The 22,166-nt window shown below is 40.4% G+C and overlaps 1 protein-coding gene across 1 annotated transcript in view; it reads right to left on the reverse strand.

Moving 5' to 3' along the window:
• Cntnap2 (contactin associated protein like 2) overlaps positions 1 to 14,393 on the reverse strand; it is a 1,699,165-nt gene extending 1,684,772 nt beyond the window's left edge. The window contains 2 exon segments of the mRNA XM_012514194.2: positions 14,070 to 14,180; positions 14,354 to 14,393. Of these exon segments, the coding sequence (XP_012369648.1) occupies positions 14,070 to 14,180; positions 14,354 to 14,393 (151 nt within the window).
• Between the last annotated feature and the right edge of the window lie 7,773 nt (positions 14,394 to 22,166).

Below are 22,166 nucleotides of genomic sequence, written 5' to 3' on the forward strand. Positions count from 1 at the left end.
ACTATTTTCACTCATTCTCTGTAACAGTCTTGTCTCTGGCAATAACTGATTAAAATCTTATATAATACTTTGAACAAACAATATTGTTGATATTATTACTTTAACAAACCGTTCCAACTTAGAAGCAATATGCATTTGACTTTAAAATTGGTAGCATAAAATATAGAATAAATAATATTCAATGTTTGTTCATTTTTACAGAATATATTGTTGGGATCTCACACACGGGCAATATTGTGTTAAAATGTTTTGAGATTGGGTAAATTCTATTTCTTTCTTTCTTTCTTTCTTTCTTTCTTTCTTTCTTTCTTTCTTTCTTTCTTTCTTTCTTTCTTTCTTTCTTTGGCAGACCCGGGGATTGAACTCAGGCCCTCGCACTTGCCAGGAAAGCGTAAATTCTATTCCAACATGAGTGTTTACAAAATGCTACAAGTTATACACATAAGTTCGATATCTTCAGATGTGAAAGACTGAGACATGAAAAATACAAAAGCCGTGTCTATAAAAAATTGGCAAACCGAAAAGGATGACTAAATATTTAATCTCCAAAATATACTACTGTTGTGTTTTAGAAAAAAAAATACAACTGCTCAAAACTTGACATGATCAAGATTTTCATCTAGTAGGAGAGTAACAATAATCAACACACTGTACGGTGTTTTACGGTTATTCTTTCCTCTTCTCCTGTTTTAAATGAATAAATAAACAAAATATTCTGGCTTTTTCTTGGCATAGAGAAATGTATGTTCCTGACCATGAGAAGCCTTCAGTGTCCCACTAAGATCAAGTCAAAGGAATAAGGGGCAACTCTGGCTACAGCGTATGTGTATCAGACATGACACATCCCCAGACATCATCTAGTTAGTGATGTAACTTGGCAACAGGACCAAAGTGGAAAGTGGCCCAGGACATCCTCCTCCAGGAAGAAGGGAAATGAAGACTCATATCAGTAAATCTATGATACATATGTATTCTTCAAATATTTTTAAGTAGATAGTTATCTAAACATACTTCTTTTCTAGTTCACATAGGTTATTCTAGCCTGTGTGCCTTAAATTTTATAGTATAAGAATCAAACAGAAGAGATTTAAACATTGTGTTTAAAGTGAAATTACAAAGCACGTTATCTGAATTGATTATTCCCCAATTTTTCTTTTCTTTTTTTCTGTATTTGGTACAGGGTCTCACTACACAGCTCAGACTCATAGAGATCATCCTGTTTTCAGCCTCCCCAGCTTTTGGGATAAAAGGTGTGTGCCACCATGTCTGGTCTCAGTGGTGGGCTCAGCACAACTGGGGGTGGGGCTGGCACAGCATGTGGTACCAGGGATGGAAATCCCGCCCCTGAGCTTGCCGAAGCAGGCGCTTAGTTCGCCAAGCTATCTCACCAGCCCTCCCAATTTTCTTTTTTATATAATCACATATTAAATTTGTGATATCATTAGAGTGTTAAACAGTAGCAATGGTTTATATAATATTGCTGATCCTAAGCTATCTCATGATGAGCTAAATGTTAAGATAATTAGAATATGCTAAAACACAGAAAATCTAAGCATAATTAACTAAAACTTCCAACTATTAAAAATCTAGGGGCTGGGGAGATAGCTCAATAAAATAAGTGCTTCCATGGCAAATGCAAGGTCCTGAGTTCAATCCCTGGTACCACAAAAATTAAAAAAATAATCTAGAATCTCACGTTTCCAATGAATTCTAATTCATTGTGCTAACTTCTGTTCACTGGAAGAAAGTCATCATCCATAATACAGAAAGAATCTTTGCAATTATTATTTTCTGAAAAGCAAGAGTGTATTGGAAGATAGATCTATATTTCTAGAATATTAAATTTCATTTGAAACCATTGATGCATGCTATGTTTAGCTACACTTTATAAAAAACATCTTCCAAAGTGGATGTGCGTCATCCTGACTTTAAAATTGATCACACACCAATAGAGAGAGTGACTCTCCAGGGGACAATGACACAGAACACAATATGACTGCAGGCTAGTTTGATTGACAAAGTGTGTGGAGGTGGCACCAGAGCACATAATCTCTGCACCCCGCAGCAAGTGGGGCTCAATGGACACTAATGCAAAAACCTATGCCAGATTTCTACGGGGGAGAAAGAAAGAAGGAAGGTGTTGGCATGCCAACATTATACAGTTGGACCTTATGGAGAAATATAGCGATAATATTTTCAAAATGAAAAGCACATCTAAACAAAGTTTATGAGTCACTGCACAGTGAACTGACATTCCATATCATAGTAATTTTACCAAGTATTGGAGGATAGGTTCTTTTTATTCTTTTGATAGAACCGGGGGTTGAACTCAGGCCCTTGCACTTGCCAGAGAAGCACTTATTCCACTGAGCCATCTCCCAGGCCCCTAATTTTACCAAGTATTGGGATGGTGATCAATCCTGATTTATCAACTTGCCTAAATTAAGAAAGAGATAGCAGATTTAGCAAAGCACACTTTTGGTCGCATGTAGGTGAACATGGTGAAGGTGTGGTCTCAAGGACTGAATGTAGTCCCTGTGCCTTCTCTCTTGCAAAACGCCACTGTGGTCCTCCCTTGACGCCACAAAGCAAGCATCCTTGCCCCACCATTTCTTGCTGCCATGTACGCGCCTTGGAGCCAGCTGCCATGAACTGAAGCTTCGGATGTCCTGAGCCAAATAAACCCATCATTCTTTACATTGCATCAGGTATGTGGTTGTGGCAGTGAGAAAGCAGTTGGATAGAAAAGAAATTACTACAGGGAAAGTCAGGTCATTGCTGTGGCTGGAGGAGAGCATGCACTTCAGAAGCCTTCCAAACTGGTTTGTTCCAGGTATTTGGAAAGATTCAGAGAAGGAGGGTAGAGAAGACTTAAGACACTGTACATAGAGATTAATGGGTGGTTCTGGACAGAACTCAGAAGATGAGAATGCTGATGAAAAATGCACATGTACGGGCAGGCTCCATGAGTTTTCAGGTGGGAACAAGGACTTCTGTGGCAGATGGACTAATGGTTCTAGGTGCTACATTCTGGCTGTAAATACCTCTGATCCTTTTAACTAGTCCTGAGACTTTCTAGGAGGCTGAGATTTGGAGTAATGAATGATCTAAGATATAAGAGATGCAGCTGTTAAAGAGAGTAGCAGCCTTCAAAAACAAAAACAAAACAAACAAAAAAACCAAAAAAAAACAAAGCACTTTGTACAAGGATGAGAGGATAGATGCCCTGGAGGAATGCCACAAGGACTTTGTGGTCAAGAGTCCAGAGGAGTAAACCTTCCTTTTCAGAAGGGAGTGCCTGGGTCCCTTGCTCCAGAGGAGATAGCTAGGGAACTGCTCGTGTGGAATTCCCTTCACTGTACTCAGGAACCTGGGCAGTAAAAGAAGCTGCAGCTGACAGGCCCAACATGGTAACAGCCTAGACACTGCTTCTGCTGTGGCAGCACTTGTCATTACTTCCGTGTTGCTGGATTTGCTGGTGTTCACAATACAATAGCTGTAGGATTAGCAAGGCTTCTTCCCCAATTTCAAAGGAAGTCCTATTGGCTGAGAGATTAAGTTTACGTATTTCTTTCAGAACTTAGTGATACCAGGAATCTGGAATATCTGCTGAGGAAAGGAAAGGTGCAATCTATGAGCACAGCCAGCCCAAGGAAGAGGTCACATGGACCACAGCCAGAAAGGCCATGGAGGGTCAGGAATTCCCGGCCCTCTGGAACTCATTCCTTATCACCATGTAACCTGCATGCTCGATATGGAAGTACAGAACCTAGTGCTTGCCCTGAAGAGTTTCACACTTGATTTGGTCTAATTATTTTCTGTCTTTCTTCCTCTATTTTTTATTTTAAAGAGAAGAAGGATGACCAGATAGCTCAGCACATTAAAGCACCTGCTTAGGCTGATGCAGGGGTCCGGGGTTCGATCGCGGCCTGCTGTGCTGGCCCACCCAACCCACAGAGCACACCGAGATGGCAATTGAGACTGGGTGGGTTGGCGGTGTGTGCCAGTAATCTCAGCACTTGGGAGGCTGCAAGCAGGAGAACCACTATGAGTCCGATATCCATAATGTGACCCTGTACACCTTGTCCTAAATAGATTCAAAAACAAAAACAAAAACAAAACAAACAAGAAAAGAGGATAGAAAAATAATAAGATATTAGAAATGGTACACAATTAAAAAAAAGATGATAGGCATTGAACCGTGGAGTAGGAATGTTTGTGCTTGTCATTGTGCCTTAACTTCCTTTTTTTATTTTTATATTTCAAGGCTAAGCCTTTGGCTCCAAGATCACGAGACAGTTGGATTTAAACTTTTGAAAACGTGCAAGTGTGGTCGCGTTCTTTCTGCCTAGAAGTCAAATGATCATGCAGCAAATGATCTAAAATTATGGGCCAAAATGAAGTCCTTTATGCCACAGAAGTCTATTTTCCGTGTCCCAGCATTTGGATAATCACTGGTACAAACATTTCTTGCACTGCATTTTTAATTTTATAAAGCTCTTGGTAAGGCCAAAATGTGGATTTATATTTGCCAATTAAGATAGGAAAGTTAAAATTGACAATATGTGTCTCATTGCAGCTCTTATTCAATTAGAAAGTTGAATGAAAGGGTACTAAGCACTCAAGAGGGAATCATGTAAAAATTTTAGTTTTTATACAGTCAGAATTTATAGTCCTTGGGAATGAAAAGGTAATAATTTTATTCTTTCAAATGTCCAGAAAAATGTGTCTTTTTTCCTTCTGGTGATCAAAAATTAATATCAGTTTCTATAGTATTTGAATTCTAGAAGATACAATTCAAATGAGATAAAAATAGCAAAATAATACAGTAACATCTCATTTCATTCACTTACTTTAATATTACAGTATTATATTCAATATTATAGTGTAATCCATATTATACTTAACTATTTAATATTATTAAAGATTACCATGATTGCTTTTTGTCACTGGATGCAATTTGTCATTGGAAGTACAATTTGGCCAAACATTTTCATTTGTGATCCAAACTTCAAAGAGAAGTGCTCACCTAGCAAGGTGCTATCAAATTTAGATATACACTGACAAAATAACTTTCATTTGGATGGAAATGTATTTGAGGTAAAAAGGCTTAAGATTACATTTAAGTTATATATGTAACAGTTTAGTTTCACAGAAGTTATTATAATTATTTAAAATATTACCACATTCATTTTTGGATTACTTAATAATTGCTTATTTTAAATGATGATGAAACAAAGACATTCATTGGCATACACTCAAATATTAAGAGGACTTTTTTTTTTTTTTTTTTTTTTTTGCAGAACCGGGGATTGAACTCAGGCCCTTGCGCTTGCCAGGGAAGCGCTTATTCCACTGAGCCATCTCCCCGGCCCAAGAATAACTTTTCAAAGAGCTTTTGCTTTTGAAATATGAGCACATACCTCAAGCTTTAATTGAAACTACTGATGATTGAAATATTGTCCATAGAAGGTAAAAGCAATTGTGGGAAAAGAGACAAATATTTAAATGCAATGCAATTTGTTTAGATTATTTCTTTAATCTTCAGTTTGGCTTTCATAACTTGTATAATTGATTCCATTGCTAAATATTATTAAGGGGACAATAACTCCAGGATTCCCCTCAAATAATTACTAATTGTATTCTCTTTCACTGTCAAAATTTTCTGGTTTGAAACTCACTGCTGGCAAATAATTACTATCTGGAAGCAAAATTCATTGTCTTTCCACAGCTGGGCATTACTCTGGATGTTTCCAGAAGGACAATTTCAAGATGACATACAGCAAACCACAGTAATAATGTCTAATAACTTCTGATGCTACATGTAAAAATAATTGTCCTGGATTTTTCTGCTCCAAAGTTCTGCTCCTGAAAAGAAAATGTGTGTAGGAGAGTCTCCCTTCAATGATGGATACATTCTTAAGTCATGCTGAGTTATGAATGAAGAAGAAGCTGATTAAAAATTACTAAGTGAGGGAGGCTGCCAACATTCTTCTTTTCCATCACCACATCCTCAACTTTAAGGACAAAGGGTTATATTTAGCTCATGGTTGCCAAGGAGTTAGTGTGTGGTCCACCGGTTGTAAGATAAAACCATCACAGTAGAAGTTCAAGGGAAGAATCTCGGGCATCTAGCAGAGTCTGGCCACCACACGCAGAACAGAGAAAGGGAGCAGGGACTGGAAGAATCATATGAGCCATGGGAGGTACCACAGCCACAGAGATAAACAGTATCGTCTGGGAAGCGTCTTAGTTGCTTTCCCAAGTTATCATCTATCAGCTACAGTTCTGGATTCGATTAGCTGCGACAGATCTTTCAATATTAAAACCCAAAGAAGGGAAAAAAGACTACAAAGCAGAGGAAAGGGGAGTCTTTTAGAAATACAACTAAGTGTTAAGAGAATTGAAGCTGGATTAATGGGGCAGAACAAGAACACTTTCTTGGAGTAGCAGGAATGCACTGCTAAAGGGCAGAGTAAAGAAAAACTGCAGAATCACTGGAAAAGCACAGGAGGAGGTCCAGCATGTGTAGCACATGCTGCAGAGCAGGCTGGCATCGTGCCAATTATTAAAGCTTGCCTTTGGCCAACAGTATGTGCCAGAGAGGTGTTTGTCTAAAGAATGATTTACGAGAGCTGTGACCTCAAGGCAAGACGGCAGTTATTAACCTCGGAAGTGTCTTCTAAGGAAAAGTAAAGATCGTAGGTCTCATTAGGACAAATATGGCCATCGAGAGATCCATTGCCTCAGTCTTTCCAGATGTCTGCTACACACATATTCCTCCCAGAAGTGCACATTCATTATGTGGCCTGCGAGTGCAACCAGCTTTCTGTGCTGAAGGGAATAGAGGCTAAATAACACAGAAAGAACCACTGCCACCACTGTTACTGCAACTCCACCCTGGGGTTCATGAAGAAAGATGACACATATCCAAAGTGGCAGAAATTATTCAGCATATGAGTCTGAAAGAAATACCTTTAATATGGGCAGAGAGATTCACTAAGTCAAATAAAGCACAAAAAGAAGAGCAAAGGGAAATTATGAGAGATCTTCATCAGGAAAAGGCTGAGCTTTTGTGATGGGATTTAGCTGGCAAAATATGCAGGAATTAAATTTCAGACCTTCAACCTCATCTTAGTTCCCATCTTTGGGCTAAATCACACACAAGAATGATCTGTATAATCTGCTCTAATCAATACCAAGTGTGTTGGGTTTGTGGAGAAGACGCAGATTTATGACCCTGCCCTGTTTCGCTGGTACCCAGCTAGGTCACTGCAGAATCTAATGTAAAGACACTAATTAATATGCTATTTCTTCTAATCTGTAAAATGTGGACAGCAGTGATTGCTTTTTAAATAGGAGTGCCATAGCTTCTAATAAAGAAAAGTTACTTACTCAAATTAACTCACAGAAAAGGTGGTGGCTTTTACAGAGAGAAAGGTCTACTGCAGTACAGCCAGAGGCTATGATGTCCTGAAAGTAGTGCATGAAGAGAGAGTAGGAAGGATGGAAGCAAGTGACTCTGTGTGTGTGTGTGTGTGTGTGTGTGTGTGTGTGTGTGTGTGTTTTACTGGAGTTTGAACCCAGCCTTTTCACTAAGCCTAAGCTATGTTCCCAAGCCATTTACTGATTCATTCATTGACTCATTGATTTGTTCATTCATTCATTGATTTGTTCATTGGCTCATTGATTCATTGATTCATTTATTGATTCATTCATTCATTCATTCATTCATTCATTCATTCATTCATTCCTGGAGATAGGATCTTGCTAAACCACTATGATGCTCAGGCTGGGGTACCCTCCTGCTTCAGCTTGCTGGAGTGCTGCACATCCAGGCATGCACTTCCACACCTGGCAACCAAAGCCAGGGTCTTTATCTCCATTGCTTTATGTAGATTCACGGGATCTCCCACCTTTCCTTCTTCACCAACAGCTGCGTCTTGCATCTCTGCCCTGTCTAGGCATGGCCCATCCTCTTTGTCCTAGGAGTACACTGAGGTCCAAGGTCTACACCCATAGCAAAGGGAGCAGACAATCTGGAAGCATCTGTTGAAATCTGCTGCAAATCTGGTTGGTGGAAGAAAAGACCGTGTGGGAGAGCAGCTGGCTCTCTGGGCACAGAAGAGGACGATGTTGCAAGTCATGTGAGGTGAAAGGCCACAAGTTTAGCAGGAGAATGCTATCTGTGTGGCCTGAATGTGCTCCAAGTGCTCATGTATTGAAAACCTAACTTCTGGTGCACAGGTGTTGAGGGGCATGACCTGCACCAGACATGGAGAGCAGTTGGCACAGAAGTGGTTGCCCACCTGGGGAGTGGGTCGCTGATAAAAGAATAGACCTTCTCAAGTCTTGTAAGTGTGCCTGCCTTTCCAGTGACTGACATGGGATGTCCCAGCAACAATCCCCAAGCCCATGCTGGGCAGATCCTGGCACCATGTGCTTGGATGCTCCCGCCTGCGGAAGCAAGAGCCAAATTATTATTTTTTTTTATAAATTATCCATCCTTGATAGTTCATTATAGTAGCAGAAAACAGACTGAGACAGCACCCCAACCCAGCCATCCTAATAAAGTTGTCATGAAAATGAGCAAGTGTTGAGTACACACCAGAAAGCATTTAGATCTGTAAACTGTATTACAAAGGTAGGTGAGTGATACTTTGTATCAGATACTATACTCTCAAAAGTATAGTATCTGTGCTAAACTTGAAGAGGGTAACAATTTAACTGACTTGGACTCAGAGAGACACAAGATCCATAGCTTTCACCATGTCAGAAATGGGAAGTTAAATCAGAGATCACAAGAAGAACTCAGTAAGAGAGAAGGAAGGAAAGAGTGAGGAAAATAAGGAACAAAGGAAAGAAGGAAGAGAGGAAGGGATGGAGGCAGGGAGAAGTGAAAAGAAAGAAACAAAACTAAAAAAAAAAAAAAATGGGTTCCAGGATTTAATATCTAAAGATGACATTTAACATAGATCTGTTATTTAGTATTTCATGACCTGAAAGTTGTGGTGGAAGGATCAGGATTATGGGGACCTCAAAACTAAAATAAATTTCACAAATACAGGACCGTCGGTCATCTAAATCTGAATTTGCATATATACTCTAATTTGCCTTTTTATGTATTGATAAACACAAGCTTTGTAAGAAATATTTGAAAATATATTTTGTTGACTTACTTACACAACAAAACCTGAAATCAGTGTTTCTAAACACAATGCTGAATTTGTTTTTTTTCTGCACTGGTACAATTAGGAAATTATAATCTTTTATCTTCCTACACTATCTTTTCACTTTCAAATATTTACGTAGCGTGTATGTCAGATGGCATTGCCACTAGTGATTTGAGAAAATACACTCCCACAGCCAAATAGCTCAGCAGGTTAAGGCACATGCAAGCAGCACAAGGGCCAGAGGTTCAATCCCCAGGCCTGCTGTGCTAGCCCTGTCCCCAGGGGCACACTGAGATGGCGATTGAGACTGAGCATGGTGGCGCATGCCTGTAATCCCAGCACTTAGAAGGTGGTAAACAGGAGGATCACTACGAATCTGATCTAGTAGTGAGACCCTGAACACCCTGTAGACTCTTCCCTAAAATACAGAAAAAATAAAAAATAAAAAACTTCAGAAAATATACTCCCAGCATTCCTGGCTTCTCTTACATGTCTCTATCTATCTCTGTCTCTGTCTCTGTCTCTGTCTCTGTCTCTGTCTCCGTCTCCGGCTCCGTCTCCATCTCCATCTCTATCTCTTCTCTATCTACCTAAAGATATAGATGTAGAGAGATATTTTTTACCTCTTTTGAGAATTCTCTGCTTCCTTTTACTCTACTCCTCATATATATAAGATCATGCTCTACTAGAAAACATCTCAATCAGCAAAGGTTATTAGTCATGCATATTAGAGCATGAATTTCAGTGAATAAATAACTTCTGCAAAGGGCATTTACATACGACCTTTTCTGCAAGAATAAATTATTGCGGTGTTTTTTTTTTTTTTTTTTTTTTTTTTTTTTTTTTTTTTTTTTTCCCAGCGGGCTTATAAGCATTTGTCCAGGACTGGGCTATATGTCCTGTGTCTTTACACTGAGTTACCTCTCCAGGTTTGTTTTGTTTTGTTTTGTTTGTTTGTTTGTTTGTTTCTTTTTCTAAAGAGAATACAAAATAGAATTAAAACACAAAAAATTACAAGTCATACAGAACTTCACTTAAAGTAATATGAATTTCACAGTATTTGTTGCAATGCAGAGTTGTCTTCCAACAAGTTAGTCATGCTACCAGATATATGCATACAAAACTGGAAGAAAGAAAAAAAAAGAAAGAAATGTATATATATAACTTTGATATAGGCTCTCTCTAATTCCCCCACATGGGACTCGGACTTTAATTCTCTTGCCTCAGCCTACCAGAGCGCTGGGACTGCAGGCCTGTGCTCTAGGAATGCTTGTTAGGTATTACAGGTTTTTCTTGGAGAGACTGTAGCATCCTCTTGGATGACGGCTCCTTCATCCTACAGGGCCCACCATGGTCCACGCGGGACGAGTTCAACCCTACCGCTGTGTGCTGTGCCTGTCGTGAAGACACCAAGCACCACACAAGGTAGGGAGGGAGCGATCTGCCTCAGAATCCAAAGCAACCACATATATAGCTGGGGAGAGTTAACCTGCAGCTACACAGAGCAAACAGCCTTGAGTGCCAAAATGTAAGCAATAAGGCTGCAGCAGAATAAATGTTAATAAATGGAACATAATGTATAAGCCGGTATCTATGGGATACAATATTTTCTCTTCTAATACAACGGCTTCACCCTAATAAGTGATTAAGAATTACATCAATAGTTAAAAGTACACAATGTTGAACAGTCCAAAAAAATCATAACTTTTTAAGAACAGCTTATTGAGCTTGGCCTGGTGGTGCACATCTGCAATCTCTGCATGTAGCAGGCAAGGGCGGGAGGGTCACTGTGAGTTCGAGGCCAGCTGGAGCTCCTAGTGAGTTCACAGTCAGTCTGACCTATGTAGTGAGATCTTGTCTTGAAAAAGCAAAACAACCCAAAAACAAACAAAAAAAAAAAAGGAAGAAAGAAAAAAACTCAAACAAACAGAAAAAGTAAAACAAAACAAGACAAAAACAAAATAGTGCAAATACCTATTTTTGTGTTGATAAAAACTTTGCTTCCAAATGTATTCTATGTGCCATCTGTCTATCTGTTCATCCATGTACCTGCAAAAATCAATCTGCAGAGGGCCGGCCACATAGCTCAGCAAATTAAAGCGCCTGCAAAGCAAGTTCAGGGGCAGTGGGTTCGATCCCCAGCCCGGCCCTGCCGGCACCGCCCCTGGGGCACACTGAAACTACAATTGAGACTGGGCGTGGTGGCATGTACCTGTAATCCCAGCTCTTGGGAGGCTGTAAACAGGCAGATCACTATGAGTCTGATCTAGTAGTGAGATCCTGAACACTCTATATACCCTTCCCTAAAATAAAATAAAGGAAAGAAAAGAGAAAAAAAAGAAAAAAATCTAGAGAGAACATCAGCATAAAAGCAAAAGTATTTCTCAAAGCTCAGTGAAGAAAATCATTATCCAGGTAAAAAAGTATATTAATAGCTCAGAGGTTTAAAAGTATATGTCTCGCTCTGCATATATGAGTAGGTAAATGGATAAGTAGCTTTAAGTAATTTAAGGTGACATCTGGTCCTACTTTATATACTACAGAAATGATCCCTGCAAGTATTGCCTTCTGGTCCTTTGTTTAAAACCAAACAAAAATTTAAGTATAACATTACTAAAATGAGAGTTAAAAAAAGATTTTTCCTGAGATATATTATTTCCTGCAGAAGTCAAAGAAAATACTAACTCACACATCTAGTGACCTTTTCGCTGAAAAGTCAGAGGAACACATATTTGTCTGATTCTGATAATTCTAACTCATTTTACATTTTTGCATCTACAACACATATAATTTGTCCTGGGGGATAATTCGCTAGCTGAGTCTTCGAGTGAAATGGGTTCACTGCTTAACTCCGAGCACGGTGCCATGACGTGTTCATTGTTTGTTTGTACATTTCTCATTGTTGACATATGCTTTACACTATCTATTCCTTAAGTGTCCTATGCTTGGTATAACCTGACATGCCTGAATTCATGGAGAAAATCATATTCTTCATTCATACTTTTCTCATAGCTTATTTCTAAGTAGATATTTTCTGTCTCTGCTTCTTCTCATTAAAATTGTACATTTTTCAGTCCCATGACACGGATTTTAGGGACTATGACATTCCTTGGCATCCGGGAATATATTATTTATTTCATGGCCTTTATTTTGTTCCATATTTCATAATCCTGGACGAGTCTGCCTTGTTAGTACCTGGATATGGACAGTTCTTTTTTTTTTCTTTCATGTTTTTCTCCATATATTCATTTTTTGTTGAGAGTTTCCATGACGCTCATAAAAGAAACAATAAGCTAAAGCTAAAATTTCTTTTGCCTTGGGATTTTTAAGAAACATAACCGATAACTAGCAGTAATGATAGCAAATTATCATTGTAGTAACTTGATGAATATCAGGTTACAAAATATGAGCTAGTTAATACAGCCATGAAAACGGCAGCTATTGAATCAAATCTTTTTGTTATTTATGTCTTTCTACTTTGCCTGTATACTGCTTCAATAAGTCAGAGCTTCCTGAAGTCATCTTCACACTTCTGTATATATTATGCACTATATATTATCCTAGCCATTTCTTATCTAATTCCTTTGTCATTTCTTTTTCTTTTTCTTCCTTCCTTTTTTTTTTTTTTTTTGTTTTTTTGGAAGGGTCTACAGGGTGCTCAGGGTCTCACTACTAGATTGGACTCATAGTGATCCACCTGTTTACAGCCTCCCAAGAGCTGGGATTACAGGCACATGCCACCATGCCCAGTCCCAATTGTCATCTCAGCGTGCCCCAGGGGTGAGGCTGGCACAGCAGGTCCAGGGATCAAACCCCTGGCCCCCACGCCTGCTTGCAGGGGCTTTGATCCACTGAGCTATTTGGCCAGCCCCCTCTGTCACTTATAAATTTTCATGTCATTCTCTTTTATTTCCTTGTGGTATGTTTTACTTTCTTCCCTTTATCTTTGTTTCTCTTTCCCTTTTACATTCATCTTTGTCAATTGTCCTTTCTTCTATATTTTTTTTCTATTTGTTGCATTGCTGTGGTTTGAAATTATCCTATGATTTAGTATTTCCTATGCCCCCTAATTTTATTACAGTCAAATTGACAAATAAAATTTTATGTATTTATGGACTAAATGATGATGCCTTATTACATGAATATATTGTGAAACTACTTACTCATGCTAATTAATATGCCTGTCCCCTCACAGGGATGCCCTTTGTTTGTAGTGAGCACATAAACAAAATGACAATTTGTTTGTAATTTTCAAGTGTACAACCTGTCATTCACCGTGGCCACCATGCTGAATAACTGGAGTTCCTTCTTTCAACCTCCAACTTCTTCCCTGTTCACCGACATCTTCCCCTTCTTATTTCTCACTCCAGTTCTTGGCAACCACTCTTTTTTTTTTTTTTTAATTCCCAAATGACATCTTATGGCCCTTGTTGATTGATTCATAAACACAACAATACCTGTCCTCTGTAAGCTGTCATCCCCTGACATTTCTATGACGATCTATTTGAAGTAATTCTGTGCATCTTACTCCAGTCATTTCCCTTTACTCTCCATGAACTGCTCTCAGCTTTGAAGTTATCATGAAGCAATGAATGCAACCATTTAAAATCCCAAACTTTGAGTACATATATAATTGTTTTTATATAGTTTTCATAACAAAGTTGAAAGTATAGAAAAAGTAGAAAGCATGACATGTTTGAGTTTTGCTAAATTTCCCCCCAGCAGGAAGCACATGAGAGCTTCCTGGTGTCTGTGAGGCCTCTAGACATGAGGAAGGACGATGTGGAGCGCCTAGTAACAGCAGCTGCCTGGCAGTGGGCACCGCGGCAGTGTGTCCCAAACAGCCCATGCTTTCACTTAGCGTGTTCACTGGCAGAGGACTCAACGCTGCCTTACCTCCTCGCTTGTTTATCTTGGCATAGCCGGGGGAGTAGCTGCTGGACATAGAGGAAGAGCTGCTGAAAGCGACATGCGGGAGGCCGGAGACGAGTGGTTCATCACATTTTTCTGAAAAGAATAGAGAGAGAGAGAGAGATTCAGTGCGGCTGTTGCACAGTGATAGTATTTGCTTGTCAAAATAATGACTGAATGAAGCAAAAGCCTTAAAATCCAGAGAAAATATTAGCAAACGATCAGAATTTATACTAGTTAAAAGAAGCCACAGGAGCAGATTATATGACCTCCTGATTTCCAGGAACAGAGGTAGGTCAATGTGCTCATTGTGAAGGAGTTTAGCTTAGCCTCGCTACCTAAGAATTTCAAGTAAAACTGAGTTTTTTTTTTTTTTTTAAATAAAAAGCTGATTGATTGATTGATTTTTATAGTTTAGGGAAGGGTCTCCAGGGTCTTCAGGGTCTCACTACTTGATCAGACTCGTAGTGATCCGCCTGTTTACAGCCTCTCAAGTGCTGGGATTACAGGCGCGTGCCTCCACTCCCAGTCTCAACTGCCCTCTCACCAGGCCCTGGGGGCGGGGCCAGCACGGCAGGCCTGGGGGAGCCTGCTTGCAGGAGCTCTAATCTGCTGAGCTATTAGGCCAGCCCTAAAAGTCGATAGAGAATAAAACTATTGAAGTTAGAGAAAGAAAGGCAAAAGAGAATACTATAAAGGTTAAATAATAAGAAATGAGGAGTTGCTAATCAATGTATATAAAACATTGTATTTATAGGAGACAAATGTTAGAGATTCAATTTGCAGCATTTTGTCTAATAATGCCATAGCATACACTGAGAAATCCAAAAGGATAAACAGCATGTTTTGTTCTTACAATAATGAAAGAGAAATGGACGTCCCTAAGAGAGAACACAGTATAATCATCCACTTGGTGTATACTGCCAGGAGACAAATTAAGAGCTCATCCTACTCACAGGAACTGCACAGGAACCAGCAAAATCTCAACTCTATTTGCACCACTTTCTGAACTTGGCTTTTATAATCTCATTAACATTTTTGCCTTCTCCCCAACTAGTTGTTTATTCTCTGATTCATTTAATGGACCTTTCTGCTACTCTAACGTCAACATTTTCCTGATTCTAAAATGTTCAGGACTCAATCTTTGGGTTTCTTCCCAGTCTATGCTCCCTCTCCGAAAGACTGCATCAAGGGTAATGGTTCTTTCTCTGGGCAATTCACATGGCACCTCATCTCCATGGCAACAGACCGCGCCCAAGCAGTCCTCAGCCATCACCATCGGAAGGAGACTTCCTTCTCTGCCTCTTCTACCCTCTTTTTGCACAAAGTCAGCCAAGCAACTCCTACAAAATGTCACTGGCACCATGACCACAACCAGTCTGAACTATAACTTTTAACAAACAATATGAAACTTTTAGACGTGATATAGCTTTGTGAAATTTGAAACGAACTTCAACTATCTTATCCTTTTTTTCAGTAACTTACTAGGAAATAGCATAATACATGCACACTATATTTCCCAGAGCTACTTGCAGTAGAATTAAGAAAAATATGGAATAGAAAAACATTCTATGACAATGAATTATAACTCAGGTCTGTACATATCACTAGTGAGATAATGGGCAATCATTCATCTCTCCAGCAGCCCGGGAAATTTTACACCAGTGAATGTTGAAGGAAGTGCCAAACATTCCCTGGCATCTGTTCTCAGTCACGGGAACAGCATGACTGTTGTTTAAAGCCCCAATGGCCGCAGTGCCCACCTCTCTTTTCCATCCACTACCATGCAAGAAGAAGGCCCCGCCCTTCCCACTGGCGGCTGTCTCAGGGATGGTTTCCAGTGCAGAAAGTGACGCGTCACCCCGCTTCTCTGCTTGGGGTAAGTGTACCGCTAGGGACAGGCTTTGCAGTCACTTGTGGCTAACACATTGTCGCCATCACCTCTGGACCTGCACGATGCTTTATGCCCCTTAGCAGCACCATGTTTGTGCTCATTCATTATTGAGTTGACTTTCTTTCCACTGAACATAAGTTCTGAGGAAAGAGATGTGGCGTCATGGAAAAAAAATAGGGTAAATCTTTAAATTTAAAAAAAAAGTGTATTGCAGTAAAGGACACAGTGCTGTTAATGTACCTAGAAAACTGTAGAGATTCGCACACATTCATCCCATTACTTTACTGCATTCTGAAACATTTCTGAAGGCTTTGCTTTCGTGAGCATCTTTGACTGTGCTGCTGTGGCTGCTTGGATATCCCAAATTGATTCAAAATGCTTGCTTTGCATGGGCATTTGGACTTTGGGGAAAAGCCAAGAGTCCTGCAGTTCCTTATCCTATAAATTAGGTAGACGCACACACGCTGTGATGTTTTTGCCATTCTGGCACTTGGCAGCAGCATTTACTGTACTTTTTTAAAAATCATAATTCATACAGATACCCATAAGAGAACACTTGTAGAGCTCTTCAGAAATGGCAACAAGGAGGGATACGTTCAAGAAGAGGAGTCTTCTGATGGTGATTGAAGACAACGCATCTTTGGCTACGACGACTGGGAGTTTAATTTAACATTCTCCGTATATTTCGATCATACTGCATAGTTGTAGCATCTATTACTCTTCAGAAATCTGAGTAGTGCATAGCCCAAGGCGCACGTTATGTAAGCACTTTATTCACGAATGAATAAAGAAACATAAGCACCAAATAAGACTCCCCACATTTCAGGGCCCAGAAGCCCAATGACAAACCTGCAGCAGAACTCAAGTTTTAAAAGAGTGGTCTTTAATTCCCAACAAACAGGCACGTACGTCCCAAGCTCAGTTCAGTAGGTTACAAAATTAAAATATACATCCCAGCCTGTTTTATTTATCTCAGATATTTACAAGCAGAAAAAAAGTTCAGTAATAGAAGGAAAAAAATTTTCTTAAAAATTCAACTAACTGCAGTTAAGCCTCTCAAGACAATAAGTCATCACTTATTATTTCAGTATTCCAGTGTGTATAAATCAGAAGTCCAAATAAAGAAATCTATCCTCAGAAATCCTCATAGATTTTAATTTTTTTAAAGCTATGCTTCAAGAGCCTGTGGGAAATATTACATATATGCATTATATTCCCCAGAAATTATAGTATAAAAGATTAAAAAAAAATGAATTTAAATTGTGCTTCACAAGTAATCAGTTTGTAAAAGTATATAATAGAGTGCTGAATTTTATGTTGATTGACAAAATGTACTGTGAAATTTATCTGTAAATGGGCAAAAATAGGCATCTTTGATTTTAATTTTCTGATTCATTTGAGTCTAATTTTTGATACATTTGGCCAGAAGTCCTGTGTTAAGACACAGTGTTTTTCTATCGCTCTCGTTAAATGAAGCACGTGCTCATGTCCGTTCACAGCCTCCTCGTTCATTCCAGTCCTGGTCGGGAGCCTACAAGAGCAGAGGCCTCTGAAGGTTCTGGCCCTGGCTGGCATGCGCTCCGATGGTAAGGACGAGACCTAGTGGCTAGCTGCAGTTTGGGGCTGGAGGATGGGGTGGGGGCGGGCAGAGCAGCTGCCGGGTGCTGCCGTGTCAGGGAACGCCTCTTTGATCGGGAAACATCAGACTATTTATTGATCTGTAGGACATGAGAAAGCGAGCCCTGTAAGAAATCAACAGGATCACACTGGGAAAATCCTTGTCTAGTCTAAGACTGCTGAATATAGTTGGCATATGCTTGAGAACAAACAACCAATGACACTTTTTCTGGAAGAAAGCATTCAGACACTGCATTGAAAGAAACTAAAGTTGACCAAAAAATGATTCATTAGCGAATTGACATTTAAAAGCTAAATATAGCATAAGTAACATCAAACGTAGTTTACACCTATTGTATTCCTAAAAATATGACTTCTATAACCATTAGTCATCTTAACAAAATAAATAGATAAAATTTGTTTTGTGAAAGGAACTTGAAAATTTTAAGTGAAGCATCGGAATTTCACAGTATTCTAAATTTAAATGCAATGAATAATCATACAATTAACTGAGAAAGACACTACATTTACTATATTTTGTTTTGGGGGTATACTAAGCGCAAATATTTCTTGAACCCTTAGTTCATGCTTCAAAAATTTTAGAAAATTATGTTTATATTTCTGTCTATACTCATATTTATGTTTACATTTCCATCTATAGATGCAACTTACGTAAAAATATACCAACAACTACACCTGACCCATTCCTTTATGAATGGTAAAAACAGAAGACATGCAAGCAATTAAACATTAAATAAGATAATACCATTTTGTAATTTATTATTATTATTATTATTATTATTATTATTATTCTGTATTTTAGAGAAGGGACAACAGCATGTTCAGGGTCTCACTACTAGATTGGACTTATAGTGATCTGCCTGTTTATAGCCTCCCGAGAGCTGGGATTACAGGCATGAGTCACCACATCAATCGCTGTCTCAGTGTGCCCTGGGGGCGGGGCCGGCAGGACAGGCCCAGGGATTGCATCCCCAGCCCCTGTGCCTGCTTGCAGGTGCTTTAATCCGCTGAGCTATCTGGCCAGCCCTCTATTTTGTAATTTAATGTAAAGTAGAATATAATCAAATAACGAAAGCAACAAATAAACTTAAGACCAGACCATCGTTCCGGTGGGCTGCTTGCCGAAGCTGGACCCAATATGAATGTATACACTCGACTATGTTGATGGCGGTGCTGCCGGATAATGGGCAAGTTCTGCTCAGTTTCCCGCTGGCTCTGCGCACTCTGAGGAGAGTCCAGCCAGCCCAAGAGCCAGTAAACATGGACCTAGAGGCCACAGTTCCTTCCTTCCTCTCTCTCTCTCTCTCTCTCTCTCTCTCTCTCTCTCTCTCTCTCTCTCTTTCTCTCTCTCTCTTTCTTTCTTTCTTTGTTGTGGCCAAGTCATCCTGCCCTAGAGCCAGGGCTGGCACGGCCTGCAGTGCTGAACTGCGGTCCCTGCGCTTGCCTGAGCTTGCCTAAGAACGCGCTTTAGATCGCTGAGCTATCTCACCAGCCCCGAGAGCTCGCTTTTACCAGCAAAGCTCTGCTGGAGCACACCTACTTTCCCACCTTCGTGGGTTCTCAGTGGCTGCTTTCCCCCCGGGGAAGCCGAATGCTACAGAAGAGGCCACATGGCCTGCAAAGCTGAAATATTTATTACCTGACCTTTCAGAGAAAAATAAGTTTTCAAGTCTGTAGCTTAGTTTGACAATGATTCCAGGTGTCCAGGAGTAAGAAGCATTACGGACGTTTCTGGCGTCGGGTAACCTGTGCGCGCTGACTAGAGCCAGAAAAATCGAGTGCTGTAGATATGTGAAGACAGCTCTAGTGGGAGGAAACAGGACACAGTTTGAGTAGCACGACAGAGGCCACAGTGAGCCTAATACTTCCCAGGGATGGCTGCTGCAGCACTCTACACACACGAACATTGCCACACTGACCATGCCAATGAGCAGTCCACTTTTATTTTCATCTGCACTAATGGTTATTGCACATGACACCTTCTAAAAAATCCAGCTTGGCTCTTAGGCTAGCGCTTGTACCTCAACATCTTGCAGACGTCACATACTAGGGCATCACACAAATCTCTGGACAAACTTTGAATTTTAACAGAGTAGTTAAAGGGAGGGGAAAAAATTGATATAACTCAGGGTTGCATTTTCCCACGCTGGCATAGCTTCCAAAACTACCATTGGACACAGCTATGGCAAATATTTGATTTGCGCTGTAGTCCCCTTCCAGGGAAGCTTGGATAAAAGCTAAGAAGCAGATGGGCCTGGCGTTTTATTTCCTAGGCTTTCAGTCAGTCAGGAAGGCTGGCTGGCTCTATGAATGCTGGACTAACACAAGCTGGAGCAGAGGACATAATCAGTGAATAAAGATGAAATTTCTTCCTCCTATTACCTACAAGGGCTGCCTGTTGGCAATGCATAGACCAAGAGTTTGCAAGACCAAATTCTTAGAACACATCTAGTTAACACTGGGATATGGATCAAATTCATCTCTGTTTAACAACGTCAGAACAATTTCAGAAAATAGTATGTGCTTACACAATGGAAGCTTAAATATGTTTTATAATGGACATTTGTTTTTAAAATTATTTATTTATTTGGTACAAGAGCTTACACGCAGCTCAATCTCATAGTGACCCTTCTATCTCAGTCTCACCAGCGCTGGGATTACAGGTGTGTGCCACCAGCCTGGGGTTCTGGGGCCAGCACAGCATGTGGTACCAGGGATCAAACCCGGGTCCTTTGTGCTTGCCAGGCAGGCACTTAGACTGCTGAGCTATCTCCCCAGTCCCTGCACGGTGGTTTGAAAAAGCTTACTTCTGGAAGAAAAGTGCAAATGAGAAAGGACCCTAGAACCTAATGGTGCCTTCCGGGCAGAAATAGCAGTAGTGTCCCAACCAGTACATGTAACAATGAGCCCCTTCAGAGGAACATTCATGATATGTAGAATACATTGTTCATTTATCTCCAGAAGTCCTAGAGCTGTGCTCAATTCCTCTGGTTTTTGAAGGCAGAACCACTTGATCTCTCTTTGCATATACTCGGCCAGCCTGTTTGATATTTTCCTGCCCCTAATCAGTAGACTCACAATTTATGCTTTAAGACCAAAGCTACAAGCGTGATTGAAAACTATGGTGAAAGTTGCAATGCTTTTGTGAAAATCGATTTCCGTAAGAGGCACATTGCCACTGTTCCTCGCTTCCTGTCATCACACTAATCCAGCTGTTTCTGCCTCTTTCTGAAGCAGTTCCGGAACTCGTCTCTCATGAAAGCACGTAGTTCTGCTATAATGGCTGCCTCAGTGTCCCGGATCAATTCAATCCATCACCTTTCTTTTTGCTCTGTTGAAATCATTTCACTTTTCCAATTATTTTTATTAGTACATGACAAGGATGATGTTCCCTAAGGGGAACTCTGATTTTTCCCATTCCTCCCCTTCCCGCTCCACCATTCTCTTCAGCTCTTGGCCCCCTTGTCTTTGGCGGAAGGTCTGTCTCCTTGTTTCCTAGATACTTTGCAGAACTGGGGGTTGACCTCAGGCCATTGTGCTTGGAATAAGCCAGGGAAGCGCTTATTCCACTGAGCCATCTCCCCGGACTCAAGGACTTCTTTTTATTGTGCTGTATCATCTGCCCTTCACAGTCCTTTTGTGCAGCAGAGTCAAAATGCGCATGTGCCAGATCTGAGGCGTGCAGGGTGAAAGGACAGACTTCACCTTACCTGCATTTCTGTGGGATGCCCGCAGCAATGGCGTTGACCACACTTTCTACAACTCACAAAGACAGAGGACAGGACAGGAAGAAGTGGAATTGCGCGTAGGAAATGAAGGGCGTAACTTTATGGGGATAGAAGGCACCGTACATTTCACCGTAATTATTTTTTTAAAGATTTGACTGCTTGCCACATGTGTTGTTCACAGTTTGTAATAGCTGAATGTGAATTGAAGATTAATGCTAATTTCCTTTCCAAGCTTGTTTCTTCCTCCAAGGTTCGCTGCAGAGTCTGGGGTCCCATCTTGGTGTTGCAGTGCCACCAAATCTTCCCTCCTGTGCTTCAGTTTCCCTCTGCTCACCCACGTGCTGACTGTTACTAACCATATTCACCCACCTGTAGGCGCCCATCCGGGTATCTACTGTGTCCCACCTCCTGCTCCTGCTGCAGCTTAGTCCTGTGCTAACACACGCCTGCCTTCTTGGAAGACAGCCATGGCTTTAATTACTTGCCGTTGGGAACACACAAGAGACAAACAGAATGTTCAAGCTTGAATAAAAAGGCAACTGGAGGTACAGCACAAGGACTTCATTGAGTAATCACTTAATGCGGCCTTTTGAAGGTTTTACAAATTATTAGTAGCTGACCAAGAAAGGATTTAGATAAGGTCTTGCACATGTGTATGTTAGAAACGTTATCCCTATGAGTTTGAGTGCTTGTTTTGCTTATTTGTTTTCTGCAGCGATGAAAAAGGAAAGGAAGAAAGGAACAGGGGAAAGTGGGAGGTTGGAGGAAAGGGGGAAAGGAGAGAAAGACAGAGAGAGAGAGGGAGAGAGGGAGACAGAGAAG

This window comes from Octodon degus, unplaced genomic scaffold (genome assembly GCF_000260255.1).
Source record: "Octodon degus isolate 3935 unplaced genomic scaffold, OctDeg1.0 scaffold00027, whole genome shotgun sequence".
NCBI classification, from domain to species: Eukaryota; Metazoa; Chordata; class Mammalia; order Rodentia; family Octodontidae; genus Octodon; species Octodon degus.